The 16,308-nt window shown below is 54.9% G+C and overlaps 1 protein-coding gene across 1 annotated transcript in view; it reads right to left on the reverse strand.

Annotated features, from left to right (window-relative positions):
- Positions 1-4,054: 4,054 nt before the first annotated feature.
- Positions 4,055-16,308, reverse strand: part of ARMH1 (armadillo like helical domain containing 1) — a 36,401-nt gene continuing 24,147 nt past the window's right edge. The window contains exons 7-12 of the mRNA XM_004621585.2: positions 5,757-5,879; positions 5,604-5,676; positions 5,356-5,485; positions 5,190-5,267; positions 4,326-4,407; positions 4,055-4,244 (exon numbers count right to left, since the gene is read on the reverse strand). Coding sequence (XP_004621642.1) covers positions 4,144-4,244; positions 4,326-4,407; positions 5,190-5,267; positions 5,356-5,485; positions 5,604-5,676; positions 5,757-5,879 — 587 coding nt within the window. The 3' untranslated portion in view covers positions 4,055-4,143. The remainder of the gene's footprint in view (positions 4,245-4,325; positions 4,408-5,189; positions 5,268-5,355; positions 5,486-5,603; positions 5,677-5,756; positions 5,880-16,308) is intronic.

The following is a 16,308-nucleotide window of genomic DNA, read 5'->3' on the forward strand; positions in this document are numbered from 1 at the left end:
AATAATACTGTGCAAAAAAAAGAGAAAGCTAATAAGTTAACTCTCACATCCTTACTGCGAGTCTTGCGGTTTTTCGAACTCTGCTTAATAAAGTGTAAGTCTATGTTTTCTAGTTGTTCAAGAGTTCTGCTTTTTTTTGAATCGTAATTTAAGTTTTCGTAGTTTAATTTTGCTAGTTTTCCGTGGAGTTTGGGAGCTGCAGCCGAATCGACTGCGTGCATGTCAAGCGCCCACTCTCTTATACAGTTTATACAGCTCCTGCCATTAGTGGCTGAGTCTTGGCGCTTGGGCCCTTTCTTTGAAATCTCCTGACCTGGTTTCGATTCCCCGAACCCGCCAGGATTATCAGTGCTGTGACGGGACCATGTTCGGGTAACCCGTGAGCTTCCTGATGTGATTCCCAGAACAGCGAATGCCAACAAATTTGTCAATAGAAAAGTGTCAGGATTCTCTAAGATTTTAATTGCTATGTGGATGAAGATAGCTCTGTAATCCTGAACTCTGAATTCTTCTTGGTATGTGGGCGAGAGTGATAGCACAGCCGGCAAGGCGTTTTCCTTGCACAGGGCAGGAAGACAGTGCAACAACGGGAGGACAGTGCGTGGTATAACCACCTGCCTTGAAGCTTTGGGTTCTGCCCCTCTGCTAAATGAAGGACATGGCAACCAAATGTTACATATGACGCTTAATTAACAGAAAAAGGGAGAAAAGGGTGAGAGAAATAGCACTGGGGAAAGAGTGCTTGCTTGCCTTGCACAAGCGAGTCTGGGGTTTGGTCCCCAACTTGATGGTCCCCCAAGCCCTGCCAGGAGTGACCCTTGAGCACCACCAGGTGTAACTTCAAAACCAAGATATAAGGGGAAGGAAATGATACCTTTTGGGGACTAATGATGGTTTTGCTATGTGCTCTGAGTAAGTTTTAATATGTGCTCTTTTAAATTGTAGTATTGAATTAAAGGTTTGTTTATCTTGTGGTGCTGAGGACCAAACTCAGAACCCATGAGAGCTATCTTCTCACCTCTGTATTGTTGGGCTTTGTTCTTTAATTTTTTTTCCTGTTGCTGCTGTAACAAATCAGCAAACTTAAGACTTAGAATTCTAATAACTGTCTTAGAATTCGGCAGTTTAGAAGTCCAACATCAAGGTGTTGGCGCATTGGCAATCCTTACAGAAGCTTTAGGGCACAATGCTTTGCTTTTTATTTTTATTTTTTTTGCGGGGGTGGGTAAATGGGTGGGGAGCAGACCACACCCAGAAACGCTCAGGGGTTACCCCTGCATTCAGCAGTTACTCCTGGCAGTGCTTAGGGAACTATATGGGCTGCTGAGGATCGAACCTGGGTGGGCTGTGAGCAAGGCAAACGTCCCACCTGCTGTACTATCTCCAGTCCTTAAAAGGAAGCTAAAAAGAGTTTCTCTTCACCTTTTTTTCAGTTTCTAGGAGTTACCAGCAGTTAGCTTGTGACACACAGCTGGGTGTGTTAGAGAAGAAGGAAAGCAGCAGAAGAAAAAAAGCCCAAAACAGAGAAGAAAAAAAGCCCAAAACCTGGGCTTCCTGCAGGCAAAGCATGTGCTTGCTTGCAGTCCATTGAGCAATCTAGCCCCTGAAGATTCACGATTTAAAATTATGTTATAATTGCATTAAACTGAGATCACCTTTGACAAATAGTCTGTCATCCCGTGGCTCGTCGGTTTGCTTGAGTGGGCACCAATAACGTCTCCAGTTTGAGACTTGTTACTGTTTTTGGCATATTGAATACGCCACAGGTAGCTTGCCAGGCTCTGCCGTGCAGGCGGGATACTCTCGGTAGCTTGCCCGACTCTCCTAGAGGGGCAGAGGAATCGAACTCGGATCAGCCCTACTCCTGTTCTAAGTGGTCTACAATTTTTTTTTCAATTATTAAAAGTTTTCCCAAAATTCTTGGCACTGAATTTTGCTTACCATCATTTTACAAAGAAAGCCATTATTCTACAAACGTTTTGAAAGACCTTTTTCCCCCTTTGGTTTTGTGCCACACCTGAAGGTGATCAGGACTTACTTCTGGCACTGTGCTCAGTATCATTCTTGGTGAGGCTCATGGGACCATTTGGGGCATTGGGGATTGAACCCTGGTCAGGCGCATGCCAGTGTCCTACAGCTGTACTATCTTCCCAAGGAGGCCCGGGTTCTACCCCCAACACCACATGACTCTTGTGCCCCTTTGTGAGTGACCCTCATCACCCAAACAAAAAACAGCAAAAAACAATTTAGTGGTCCCAGGTTAAGCTCAGAGATCAAGCACCTGTCTCACACATGTTAGGCCCGGGGCTTAGTTCAGACACGGCAAAAAGCCCAAAGCAAAAAGCCTAAGAACAAATGTTACTAGTGCCCTCTTGTGTATTTCTAGTGAATTACTTCCTATTACTCCACTCCCAGTGATTTGGAGGGACAGTTGTTTTGCAATACTTCAGTCATTCAGGCATGCATGTCAGGTGCTGTTCTCAAATTTTTTTTGTTTTGTTTTGTTTTGGCAACGCCTGGAAACACTCAGATGTTGCTCCTGGCTCTGCACTTAGGAATCACTCCTGCTGGTGGTGCTTGGAGGAACATATGGGACGGCAGGGAATTGAATCAAGGTTGGCTGCGTGCAAGGCCAGTGCCCTAGCCACTGTACTATCTTTCTGGTCCTGTTCTCAGTTTTTAGAATATTTTCTGATATTTTTGGAATATCAGAAAAGAAAATATGCCAGCCAGAGTGGAGCTTACATTCAGCGAGAGAGACAGTCAATCAAGTAGTAAGCCTGTGTACAGAGATACCGGTTGGTGGTTAGAGTACAGGAGCTGGCAGTTTAGAAAAACAAAAAAGTGGGTCCTGGGGCTGGAGTGATAGTACAGTGGGTAGGGCGTTTGCTTTGCACGCAGCCGACCTGGGTTCAATTCCCAGAATCCCATATGGTCCTCTGAGCACTGCCAGAGGTAATTCCTGAGTGCAGAGCGAGCCAGGAGTAACCCCTGTGCATCGCCAGGTGTGAACCCCCCCAAAAAAAAGTGGGTCCAGAGAGATAATATAGCGGCTAGAGTATCTGCCTTACACATGACCAGGTGTGATCCCCTGGACCCCAGATGATCACACCCACTGCCAGTTGTGAGCCCTGAGCACAATAGGGTGTGGTCCCACAAAAAAAGGAAAAAGTGGGCCTCACTGAGAAGGAAGAAGGTTTCCCTCCTCCCCCGCCCTCCCCCCCCCCCCCCCCCCGTCTTTGAGAAACATCAGGCAGTGATACGGAAGGGGTGGGTGTGAGATAGGGTGCATAGTGCACCCTGCACAGTGCTTGGGGGACTCTCCTGAAGGTGCTCGGAGGCCTGTGCAGGCTGGAATCCGTGCGCTCCCTCCCTCTGCTAAGGTGGCTTTTGTAAAGAAGGGAAAGAAGGTGAGAGAAGGGAAGGGGCAGGGAGCAGAGAAACAGGAAGAGCTGATGGCCGCAGGCGAGAGCACTAGCTCCGGAGGCCCCAAGACAGATGGGGGGGGGTCCTGGTCTGTGGGAAGGTGGTGAGCACTGCTCGAGGGGCTACAGGGGCGGGGCGGAGCCTGTCCGAAGGCGGTAAGGAAGGATGAGCAGGTGGCGGGACTCACGGTCAGGAGTTCTTCCAGACACTATGAGATGACAATGCTTAGCTGGAAAGAGAAATGTAACTTCACAAGCCGGAAATAGCACATCCCAGCCTGGGACCAGGCGGCAGTGCCAGGGCTGCAGAGAGACGGGAGGCTCAGGGTCTCGCCTTGCTCCAGTGTGAAGGAAACTAAGTTGAAGAAGAAGAATCAGCAAGGAGAGGAAGCTACCAGGAGTGCAGGGAAGCGCCGGTTCCTAGAGGGGAATAGGGCCAGCGCTCAGGCAGGACGGTCAGGGCTTCCAGGACCTCAGGCATGTCCCTCTCCAGCCTGGCTGAGCCCAGGCGCTCGGCCCATGGCCTGCTCTCACCTCGGCTCCCTTCCCCTGCACACAGCAGAGAGGGCAGAGCTTTCACAGTTTATTGGCGGTTCCCAGCCAGCAATACTCCCTCTGCCCCTCTTGGCCTCCAACTCTCAGGGCCTGGGCAGAGGCACCCTGGAGCTCCTGCCCGCTTCCCTGCAAGGGCCCGGGGCTCCCCGGCGTCCTCGGGTGCTCACGGATCAGCTTCATCCGCATCCTCCATAGTGGAGTGTACCGAGTAGGCCCGGGAGTTTTGCTCCTGAGAGCCGGAGGTGAGGCTGCCGAACTGCAGGTCTGCAAACGGGGAAGGCGAGCCTGAGCCTGGTGCCCGCAGGGCCTCAGCAGACCCCAGGGCCCTCCCCCGCCCCCACTCACCTTTGGTGACGTTGACTTTGTTGGCCACCAGGATGTCCACCTGAATGCTGTCTATTTTCGAGTACAAGTCCTCGGGGTTGCTCTGCGGGCAGGAGCAAGGGGAAGCAGGCTGCAGTGGAGGGAAGCGGCGGCCGGGAGGAGCGGGGAGAGATGGTGGGTGCAGGGCCCACCCGGGGATGCAGAGGCAGAGATTGTGGGTGCAGGGCCCACCCGGGGCTGCAGAGGCAGAGATGGTGGGTGCAGGGCCCACCCAGGCTGCAGAGGCAGAGATGGTGGGTGCAGGGCCCACCCGGGGATGCAGAGGCAGAGATTGTGGGTGCAGGGCCCACCCGGGGCTGCAGAGGCAGAGATGGTGGGTGCAGGGCCCACCCAGGCTGCAGAGGCAGAGATGGTGGGTGCAGGGCCCACCCAGGCTGCAGAGGCGGAGATGGTGGGTGCAGGGCCCACCCGGGGCTGCAGAGGCAGAGATGGTGGGTGTAGGGCCCACCCGGGGCTGCAGAGGCAGAGATGGTGGGTGTAGGGCCCACCCGGGGCTGCAGAGGCAGAGATGGTGGGTGTAGGGCCCACCCGGGGCTGCAGAGGCAGAGATGGTGGGTGTAGGGCCCACCCGGGGCGGCAGAGGCAGAGATGGTGGGTGCAGGGCCCACCCAGGCTGCAGAGGCAGAGATGGTGGGTGCAGGGCCCACCCGGGGCTGCAGAGGCAGAGATGGTGGGTGCAGGGCCCACCCGGGCTGCAGAGGCAGAGATGGTGGGTGCAGGGCCCACCCGGGCTGCAGAGGCAGAGATGGTGGGCGCAGGGCCCACCCGGGCTGCAGAGGCGGGGGCAACAGGGCAGCAGACAGGGCCTCGTGGGTGAACACTCACGCGGAAGAGCTGGTAGAGTTCCTCCCCCATGGCCTTGTGCACTTGCTTGTCCACGGTCGGGAACACCTGCACGAAGTACTGCGGGCCCGGTGGGGGTGAGCCGGGCCTTGCGGCCACCGCGCCCCACCCACGGCGGCCGGCCCAGTCCTGGCCCCACCCCGCTCACCTCCAGCGCGAGGCTGGCTTGCCGCTGGCTGTTGCTGTGGTCCTGGTTGCCCATGGCGACCATCAGGCTGTGCACCACGCCCAGACGCAGCATCTCCTCGGCCAGGCTCATGTTGTGCTGCGCCAGGACCCTGGGCGAGGGGCAGGGGTCCCGACTTCGGCGGCCTTTGGGCGGGGCGCTCCCCTCGTGTTCTCCTGGCGCCCTCGTGGGCAGTGTCACCCCGGGGCCCCCTCGCCCCCGTGGCTTACCTGATGGTCTTGGCGGCCGCAGCCTGCTGCAAGAACACGGGCAGCTGGGAGGTGAACTGGAGAATGGACTGGTCTGGTGGAGCAGGCGGCTGTCAGCTCAGGGGCCCCTCGCCCTGGCCTGGGCCCCCGCACCCCCACCCGGGCGCTGCCTACCGCTGAGGATCTTGTACTCCAGTTTGTGGGTCTCTTTAATGTCTGGTATCAGCAGCTCCACGAGGCTTCGGAGCAGCGTGGAGGACACGTCATAACTGGCCAGGTCCTTCATCAGCTCGATGGCTGCGGAGGGGCAGGGCGCTGTGGGGTCTTGCTAGGAGACTTTCACCGGCTAGCACCGTGCAAGGCGGAGGGGGCACCCCTCTCCCACGTGCCCCACTCCTGCCAGTGGTGCCCTAGGAGGCAGGGTCACCTGCTCAGCTGGGAGGTTCAGAGGCCCTGCAGAGGGGGACTGGCTCCCCGGGGTGGACCAGGGAAGTGAGCCAAGGGTGGGGAACAAGGCAGCGGGGAGGGAGATGGAGGGAGACAGAGCAAGCGGGAGGGAGCAAGGTAGTGAGAACCTTATTTCCCACCGGCCACTCTTCGCCCAGGAGGCTCCCTGCAGGCCCCACGAAAGTGCCAGCAGCTCGGAGGCTCCCTGTGCAATAATCTATTGCGAGCATTGCCAGGGACCCCGAGGGCACGGCGGGGAGAGGCACGGCCCTTGGTTAAAGCTGCCCCAGCTGGGAAGGGGTGGGAGCAAAAGGAAGGGGAGACTCAGTCAGGAAGGAGCAGGATCTTAGGAGGCACAGAGGGGACTTTTGGTGACACTTTCCAAACATTCACTCGGCATTCACTCCGCCTGTCTTCTGACAGGTCTAGGGTGGCAGTCCACAGTATCACCACGGCACCCACGAATGATAGAAAAAGAGGAGGCTGGCAGTTCTGGAGGCTCCGGGTCCCTCCGAGTGGTGCTCTGGGGTTACGCAGTGCCTGGGGTGAACCCCAGCTTGCAGCAGTTGAAACACCTTCTTGTTCATTTGTATACCAGAATGCAATATAGACATTGCCAATTAGTACCGCGTCCAAGTACCAGCACTATGTTTCAGTAGGAAAATGAGCCCTCGGGAGCTGAGAGAGAGGAGAGTGGGTAAGGTGCGGCCTTTCACTCAGCTGACCCAGATTCCATCCCTGATCTCCCCTCTGGCTCCTCCAGCACCGCCAGCGGTGATGCTCCCTGAGCACAGAGCCAGAAGTGAGCCCTGAGCACCGCTGGCTGAGGGGCCCCCTCACCCCAACCCCCGCCCAAACAAAAAGAAAGAAAAATCAACCTCTATGGTCAGGAGATGTTATCCAGGAGTATGGCAGAAGTATGGCAGAATGGGGCTGGAGCGATAGCAAAGTGGGGAGGGCGTTTGCCTTGCATGCGACCAACCCGGGTTCAATTCCCAGCATCCCATATGGTCCCCCCCGCAGCATTGCCAGGAGTAATTCCTGAGTGCAGAGCGAGGAGTAACCCCTATGCATCACAGGGTGTGACCCAAAAAGCAAGAAAAAAAAGTATGGCTGAAATAATTCTCACCAATGGAAGTAAAGCTACTGCAAAGCACGGAAGTGCAGGGGCTGAGCAGTGGCTCAGAAGGCCACACAGCAGGCTTGGGCGGTGTTTGTCCCTTAGTGTGAACATTCCGCTCGCCTTTTGCTAAGGATTTCCAGGAAGAGAAACACTTTTGGTTTTTTAAATTTTTTTTTTTCCGTTTTGGGTCACATCACACCCGGATGCACAGGGGTTATTCCTGGCTCTGCACTCAGGAATCACCCCTGGCAGTGCTCAGGGGACCATATGGGATGCTGGGATTCGAACCTGGGTCGGCCGCGTGCAAGGCAAACGCCCTACCCGCTGTGCTATTCCTCCAGCCTCGAGAAACACTTTTGGAAACTGGTAGTGGAGTTGTGAGATCTCACTTCAGGCTCAACCTTGTTCTAAAACAGCTATTCGACTTGGGCTCCAAGTTAGACCCTCTGGTCAAGAGGCACGATTAATGTCTTCCTTTCAGAAGTTTCAAGTTTAGCATGGATGGCATCTTAAAAAATGTTTTGTACTGGGGCTGGAGTGATAGTGCAGTGGGTAGGGCATGTGCTTTGCACGTAGCTGACCAGGGTTCCACCCCCAGCATTCCATGTGGTCCCCCAAGCACTGGAATGTAATTCCTGAGTGCAGAGTCAGGAGTGACTCCTGAGCATCACTGGGTGTGGTACCAAAATGAACCAAAACAAAAGTTTTGCACTCTTTGGTAACAGTATTACAAACCACAGTGCTTAAAAGGAAAAAAGAGGGAGGGTAGAGGGGGTCACCAGAGACAGGCTGAGGGGTGGCAGGAGGGAAACAGGGGACATTGGAGGAGGGAAAGTACACTGGTGAAGGAACAGGTGTTGGAAGATTGTAATGAAACTCAGTCATGAACTAGTGTATATTTCATGGTGATTCAATTAAAAAACAAGGGAAGGGGCTGGAGTGATAGCACAGCGGGTAGGGCATTTGCCTTGCACGCGGCCGACCCAGGTTCAAATCCCAGCATCCCATATGGTCCCCTGAGCACCGCCAGGAGTAATTCCTGAGTGCAGAACCAGGAGTAACCCCTGTGCATCGCCAGGTGTGACCCAAAAAACCAAAAAAAAAAAAAAGGGAAAATTATTTTGTGAGGCAAGAGAGATAGTACAATGTTCTGCCATTCCAAGTTCAATCCTTGGAACCACATATGGTCCCCTGAGCCTGCCAAGAGCAATTCCTGAGCACCACTGCATGTGACCCCCAAACCAAAAATAAACAGAAGAAGAAAGAGGAGGCGAAGATGACGACAGCGGTGATGAGGACGACAAAGATGAGGACAACGAGGATGATGATGATGATGGCGAAGGAGAAGGAGAAGGAGGAGAAGAAGGAGATGAAGGAGAAGAAGAAGAAGGAAGAGGAGGAGGAGGAGGAGGAGCAAGGAGGAGGAGGAGCAAGGAGGAGGAGGAGCAAGGAGTAGAAGGAAGAAGAAGCAGAAGCAGAAGCAGAAGAAGAAGAAGAAGAAGAAGAAGAAGAAGAAGAAGAAGAAGAAGAAGAAGAAGAAGAAGAAGAAGAAGAAGAAGAAGAAGAAGAAGAAGAAGAGAAGGAGGAGGAGGAGGAGGAGGAAGGAGAAGGAGAAGGAGGAGAGGGAAGGGGAGGGGAAGGGGAAGGGGAAGGGGAAGGGGAAGAGGAAGAAAGAAGAAAGAAATCCCTGAGATTTTGCCGAAAGAACTGAGTTTTCCATGGGGTGGGTGAGGGAGTCGGGAGGGTGGGGATGCACAGGAAGGGGCCATGGTGGAGGGATCTTGGCATTCTGGTGGATGTGGAGAAGAAATGTTTTGTATACTTAAAAATTAAACCACAATGCTATTAATCATAATAAAGAGTAAGCAAGGTAACTGTCAGCCCTGAGGGTGTGGGTGATTCTGGACCACTTTTGCTCCTGTTCAAGCCCAGAGGTCCCTACGCTGACTCGGGGCCAGCTCACTCCTGACTTGCTCCAACCTTGAGGGGCTCAATTGACCTCTGGGGTACCAGGAAAGGGAACTCTAGGCCAGAAGTCTTCACTAGGCCTGGCCGGATACCACCCCCTTCCTTCCTTGCCTCCTCTTTCTTTTTGGCACTCCCTGCGGTGTTCAGGGTTTACTCCTGGCTCTGTGCTCAGGGATCACAGGCGCTAGGTCACTCGAGGGACCATAGCTGCTGTAATGGAACCTTCAAAATTGCCACCGTGTGAGTCAGAGGACCTGTCTTGGATCTCTCTGTCGACCTAGAGCTCTGAGTCCTCCCAGCACACGCCATACCACTTGGTGACAAGAGTTGACAGTGCCCTGCATTCCTCTAGGCCAAAGTCCCCTCGGTGCTTGCAGGGTGTTCTGTGCTTGGCAGAGCCTGGTGTGGAGGACCGAGGGGAGGCTGTGACTTCACAGTGAGCCACAGCACTTCCGTGCAGGAAGCCCGCCTCTGATGCTTCTAGAAGCTGGAGGGTCAGTCCCGCCAAAGCTCCAGCCCCCTAAATTTGGACAGAGCCTTTTTCCTATTTTTGGTTTTTTGGGTCACACCTGGTGATGCTCAGGGGTTACTCCTGGCTCTGCACTCAGGAATTACTCCTGGCGGTGCTCGGGGGACCATATGGGATGCCGGGGATCAAACCCAGGTTGGCCTCATGCAAGGCAAACACCCTATCTGCTGTACTATTGCTCTGGCCCCGCCCCTTTTCTTTTATTCAGTTTCAGGGACACAACCCAAGGCTTCACACATACAAGGCCAGGGCTGTATCGCCAAGCCACATGCACGGCCCTGTCGGGCAGTGTTGGTTGTGCCGGCAGGTGCCCTGTTCGTGCTTGTGAAACTTTGCCTTCTTGTGCAGCTGGGCAGCTCAGGGTTGGCACCCAGCTGGGCTCCTCTTACCCAACCAGACAGAGCCTTGCAGCAAAGGCGCTGCTCTCAGTACCAGCTGGCTCTGCCCACGCCCGGGTGTGCCAGGAGAGCTGGGAAAGGTGCCCACTGTGCACCCGGGAAGTCTTTCTGTGACTGGCAGTGCCGGGGAGGTTCAGGGTGGGAGGGAGCGGGCAGAGGCCCTTTGGAGAGGCCCTGAGCACTCTGGCTGGCACAGCTTCTGCCCGTCCCTTCAGACCCCGTGCTTGCTGCCTCACGGCTGGCGGGGCCGCCTCGCATGGCGCTCTGGGGGGAAATGAAGATTCAGTCATCGAATCATTTCTGTTGGCGGTTTAAAAATTCACAGCTGTCACTGTTTACCCAGAGCAAAAAGGCTAGTCCCTGCCCAAATGTCCGCCAGCAGCTGGCCAGGCCTGGCCTGGAGGCTCGTTCAGGAGGCAGGAAGCGGTGGGAATGGGCACTGTCTCTCCCACTTCCTGCCCAGGGTCTTCCCTGTGCTGTGCCCCAGGTGCAAGGGCTACAAGGGTGCAAGCCCAGCCCTGCAGCCTGGCAGGCTCAGGGGACCACATGGGGTGTCGGGGATCAAACCAGGGTCAGGCCTGTGCAAGGCAAGTTCCCTACCTGAAATACTATATGCCTTAAAACAGGCTCTGGGGCCCGGAGCAATATTGCAGCAGGAAGGATGTTTGCCTGGCACGTGTCTTATCCAGCTTTAATCTCTAGCACCGTATATGGTCCCCTCAGCTCTGAGCACTGAGCCAAGAGAAAGTCCTGAGTACCCACCCTCAGAAAAGAACCGGCTCTTGACTGCCCCCTGCTGGGCACCAGGCACCAAGCTCAAGCTGTGAGAGACCTGCCGATTTGAAGGTTAAAGTCAGTCCCAGCTCAGAGTCCCCACCATAAGTCCCTGGATGAGTCCAGTCTCCTTTTGAGGGGGCGGGCTGCATACCCGGTGGTGCACAGGCCTTATTCCTGGCTCTGTGCTCAGGGATCACTCCTGATGGTGCTTTGGGTACCATAGGGGGTGCTGGGGATTGAGCTCTACTCAGCCGCGTGCAAGGCAGCACTCAAGGGAAGACCAAGGAACTCAACAGTCAGAGCCCATGTAACTGCAATGCGGTACTAAAACAAACGAATGCACGGGGTTCGTGATGACCGACTGACTAGTAAGTTAAGTGAAAATGGCACCAGTCTGAAGGCTGACAGGGGCCTGAGGCATAAGGAACAGTCAGTCATAGTGACCCTCCCTCACCTCACCCCAGCTCCCTTCCAGGATGTACCCAGCCTCTCGGGAGCGAAGCTAAGTTTTCTGGGTCCAGCTGAAGTTTCTGATCCACGTGACACATGCGGTGAAACAGTGGTCGATTAATAAAATGAAATTGGGGGAGGCTGTTGGCCAGAACACTGCTCCCCTCTGCCTGTCCACACGCTACCTTGCTCAAGAACCAGACCTGTGCCACCCTCATGCGGGCCTCTTGCTTGGCCCGAAGAGCTCTTAGGAAATAAAGAATTACTCACACAACAGCCTCCACTTAACCATCTGTGCTGAAATACAATTTTTTTTTTGCCACACCCAGCAATGCTCAGGAGTTACTCCTGGTTCTGTACTCAGGAACTGCTCCTGGCAGTGCGTGGGGGACCATAAAAGGGTCCCAGAAGAGATGCTCAGGATCGAGCCCAGGTTGGCAAGCACCCTACCTGAAATACCAGAGTTTTACCTTTCTATTTCCAACCAGGATAGCGATGCAAATGAGCAGACACAGTTCCATCATCCCAACTCATTCACCTGGCAAATATTTCAGTGTTTGCTTTTGCCCCTGATGCTTTGGCACCAGGGATATGTTGGTAAGGAAGAACATGGCAGGGGGTGGTCTCATCTCCTGGTGCTGGATTTTTTTTCTTTTTTTGGGTCACACCCAGCAATGCACAGGGGTCACTCCTGGCTCTGCACTCAGGAATTAACCCTGGCGATGCTCAGGGGACCATATGGGATGCTGGGAATCGAACCCGGGTCAGCTGCGTGCAAGGCAAACGCCCTACCCGCTGTGCTATCAATCCAGCACCCTGGTGCTGGATTTCTAATGGGTGACAAGTGAGGGGATTTGGAAGGAGAAGAGTGCTGTGATGTCGTGTGGAAAGGCCGGGGGGCAGGTGGAGGGTCTGGGGGACTCTTCAGGAGAGAGGCAGGAAGTGCTCTCCGGGTTGGTGCTTGAGGTTTGAGAGGTTGTCCATTAAGTCAAGGTCTAGGGAAAGAGCTTTTCGTGCTTTGCAACAGGACTTCAGCTAGGTGTGCTGGGCACGGCTCAGGGTTGTGAAATGGTTATTCTGGGGGCTGAGAAGATTGCTCAAGGGACCGGAGTATATGCTTCATGTGTGGGAGCCCCAGACCTGATCCCCAGTCCCCCAGTTCTCTAAGAACCCTGGGGAGTGACTGAGCACAGACGGGTGAGGAGGAGGTGAAAGAAGAGAAGGAAAAAGAAGGAAGTAGAAAGTTAGAGGAGGAGGAGAACAAGGAGAAGACGAGACTTATCATCAGCATCAGCGTCCTGGCTGCAGTGGGAGAATGGATTACAGAGGGTCAGAGCAGAACCAGAAAGATAAACTAGGAGACAGGCAGGTGGACCACACCTGGGGTGGTCACGTGAGGACGGAGAGGCTGAGTGAAATGAGTGACTGGGCAGCTGGGTGTGGGCGGAGAGAAAGCAGGTCAGCTGCTATTAGACCTACACTTTCCTTTGTTGGCTTGACTTGGAGACCACACCTGAAGGTTCTCAGAGGACATTCCTGATTCTGTGCTCCTGGCTCACTCCTGACAGTGTTTGGGGAACCATATCAGGCCGGGACGGGGGCTAGGCATGCGCTCAGCCCACTAGGCTCCCTCTTTGGCCAGCCTTAGACTCCAGCCTGGAGCAATTGGGCTGGTGTCGGGGTCTTTCACTGAGAAAGGGGGAAATGCAAGCACAGGTTTGGGGAAGAAATTCGAGAGCTCCGTTTTGGCTCTAAGTTTCAGATGCCTTGTCGACATCCACTCGGAAATTTCAGGGGGACATGAAGGGTGTAAGTGGACTGGAGTGATAGCACAGCCAGTAGGGCATTTTCCTTGCATGTGGCTGACCCGGGTTCGATCCCTTTCAGAGAGCCCAGCAAGCTACCGAGAGTATCCTGCCCGCACGGCAGAGCCTGGCAAGCTACTCGTGGCGTATTTGATATGCCAAAAACAGCAACAACAAGTCTCACAATGGAGATGTTACTGGTGCCCGCTCGAGCAAATCAGTGAACAACAGGACAACAGTGCTACAGTTCTATGAAGGGTGGATAGGCCGATTTGCTGCCTGGAAATATGACAGAAGGAGAGACACAAAGCCCTGGGACTAGACACAACAGAGAGGGAGCTGACAGAGGCGAGAAGTGGACCAGGCAGTCTGGGGCAGAAACTAGAAAAAGAGACTACGGCCGGGCAGCGGGAGGAGGAACAGTGGAAGACAAGAGTGGCTACTTTTTTTACCAACTGGGTCAAAGGCAGCTGAGGCAAAGTAGGAAGAAAATGGTGGCATGAGTCTCTGGAGGGGAACTCAGGGCACGGAGGGGCTGTATTGCCTCAGCACTACCGTTTCACCCTTTTTTTTTTTTTTGGTTTTTGGGTCACACCCGGCAATGCACAGGGGTTACTCCTGGCTCTGCACTCGGGAGTTACCCCTGGCGGTGCTCAGGGGACCATCCAGGATCCTGCTGGGGATCAAAACCGAGGTTGGCTGCGTGCAAGGCAAGTGCCCTCTATGGCCCCAGAGAGGCTCATTTCGAGATGGAATCCTATTCGCAATGCCCAGGGAGAGGCTGCCTGGGAAGAAGGGAGAGGTCACAGGGGCCTCTGCGAGTGTGGAGGGGAGGCCGGCCGGGCTAGGAGCAGAGCTGGGTGATGGGGGGAGGCAAGTGAGGGCTTGGGGGCCGGGAAGGCTTGGGAGACTAAGAAGGCCCTCACCACGGCCAATCGCAGCCGCTGGCTTCTCCACTTCCTGTTTTCACTTTCCTGGAGCCTTCTTGGGAGACAAATGCTACTTGCTGCCCTCCGGGGCCCTCTGTGCCTCCTTTCCTTCCCGCCCTCCCAGCTCTTCCCCGGTAGCCATCAGACTCCTCTGCCCTGTCCTGTCTCGCCCCCAGCAACTTGGTCTTTCACTTGTATCTGTCATCGTAAGTGTCTTAGACTCCGGGAGCTAATCCCTGAGCCTCCGCAGTCACCACTCTTAGGGCCATCCTGAAGCTGCAGGGCCTTTGCGTCCAGCCTGGGCTCAGTTTCCAGCCAGCCTCTCCGCCTCAGCTGCCAGGCAGCGTCCTGTGAAACAGCTCCCCCGCGTGGACAACTGCTGAATCACAGCTTTGGCATTGCCGGTTCCACCCAGGCCATTAACACTTTTTTTCCTTTTCCCTATAGGTTTTCGTTTTTTTTGTGCCAGGAATGGGACCCAGGGTCTCACACATGCGCTCTGTCGTTAATCTTAATCCTGGGTCACAGATCACCAGTTCCTAGTTCAAAAAGAATAATTCGTTTGGCACATACTTTTTTGTGTCCTTTTTTTTTTGAGGTCACACCCAGCATTGCACAGGGGTTACTCCTGGCTCTGCGCTCAGGAATTCCTCCTGGTGGTGCTCAGGGGGACCATATGGGATGCTGGGAATCAACCCGGGTCGGCTGTGTGTAAGGCAAATGCCCTACCCGTTGTGCTACCGCTCCAGCCCGGGCACACACTTCCTGAGCACCTGTTTTGGGTCTGGCATATTTGAAGTGATTTTGTGGGGACAATTTCACTGTCAGCACATGAGCAAGCATCAGACCCCAAAGGTCATGACAAAGCCTCATGCTCCTGCTGTCTCGGCCCCGGTGCCGGCTGTCATGTGGTAGCCGCACAGGGACGTGAGATTGGGCCTGATATGGGAGGAAGCTGGGGAAGGTTCTAGTTCTGGAAGGTCCACCAGCACAACGAGAGTTGAGCCTCCCCCCTTTCTTAAGACTACCTGTCTGTAAGCATTCAGAGGTTACTCCCACCTCAGTGCTCTGGGGCTGTTCCTGGTGGAGCTCAGGGAGACCATGCAGTATCAGGGAGCGAACAGGGGTCTCCCACACGCAGAGCGTGCTTTGCTATCTCTATCTCAAGGCTTAACTTGAGGTGGTCTTTTGACCACCTCCAGCTGTGCTCAGGGATCCCTTCTGGTGGTGCTTGGGGGAACCATATGGGATGCTGGGGTCGACTGCAGGCAAGGCAGGTGCCCTCTCCGCTGTACTATCCCTTCAGCCCTCTTAAGCCGTTTTAAAAATAAACGCACTTGGGGCTGGAGCGATAGCACAGCGGGTAGGGCATTTGCCTTGCACGCGGCCGATCCGGGTTCGAATCCCAGCATCCCATATGGTCCCCTGAGCACCGCCAGGGGTAATTACTGAGTGAAGAGCCAGGAGTAACCCCTGTGCATCGCCGGGTGTGACCCAAAACCCAAAAAAAAAAAATAAACGCACTCAACAACCTTCTGTTGAGCACCAACGTGTCCCAGGCACTGAGCAGGGAAAGGAGATGAACATGCACCTGGAGTGGCCCCCACACAACCAGGTGTGGCCAAAAGCCAAAGCCCACACTCATAAGACTCATTAGAGCACTGGGGAGATAGCTATAAGGCCAGAGCACGCGCCAAGTGGAGTCACAGCCTCCCTGAGCTCCACCACATAGACTGGGAGGTACCCTTGGGAAGGCCACACCCCTTCCCTCCCCAACTCCAGCAAAGAGCCTCATGACTGGGAATCATACAGGCATCTCCAGACCCAGGGGGAGGAGGGAGGGAGGGGAGAAGGGAAGGAAGAGGGGAGAGGCCAGAAGTAGCCCTGACATTTGGCGTTTGGCGTTTGGCAAGGACTAACTAAAGGCCTCAGAAACTTAAGCTGGGAAGTGGTGAAGGATGGTCAGTGGGTCATGTGTTGGCAGGTTGTAGGGGGGCTCAGGGCCACTCCAGGCTCAGAACTGGGGGTCCCGGGTCCTCCCCGGTTGTCTGGTTAAGCCTGCGGACCTGATCCCCCTGCCAGGCCACCTTTGCTTTGGGGTTAGCCGCATCTCTGTGCAGTTCTGGGGTCCCTCCAGCCCTCACCCCCGCCCTCAGCCCGGAGATTCTGCGTCTGAAATGGTGGCTGGTCAGTTGGTCTGGGGGTGGCCCTGGGCCTGAGTGCAGGGCTCCTGCAGGCTCTGTACGGGGGTCCCACCTGCCTAGCATGAGCTCCGAGCCATCCCCTGGGCCTGCTGCCAC

This window comes from Sorex araneus, chromosome 5 (genome assembly GCF_027595985.1).
Source record: "Sorex araneus isolate mSorAra2 chromosome 5, mSorAra2.pri, whole genome shotgun sequence".
NCBI lineage: Eukaryota > Metazoa > Chordata > Mammalia > Eulipotyphla > Soricidae > Sorex > Sorex araneus.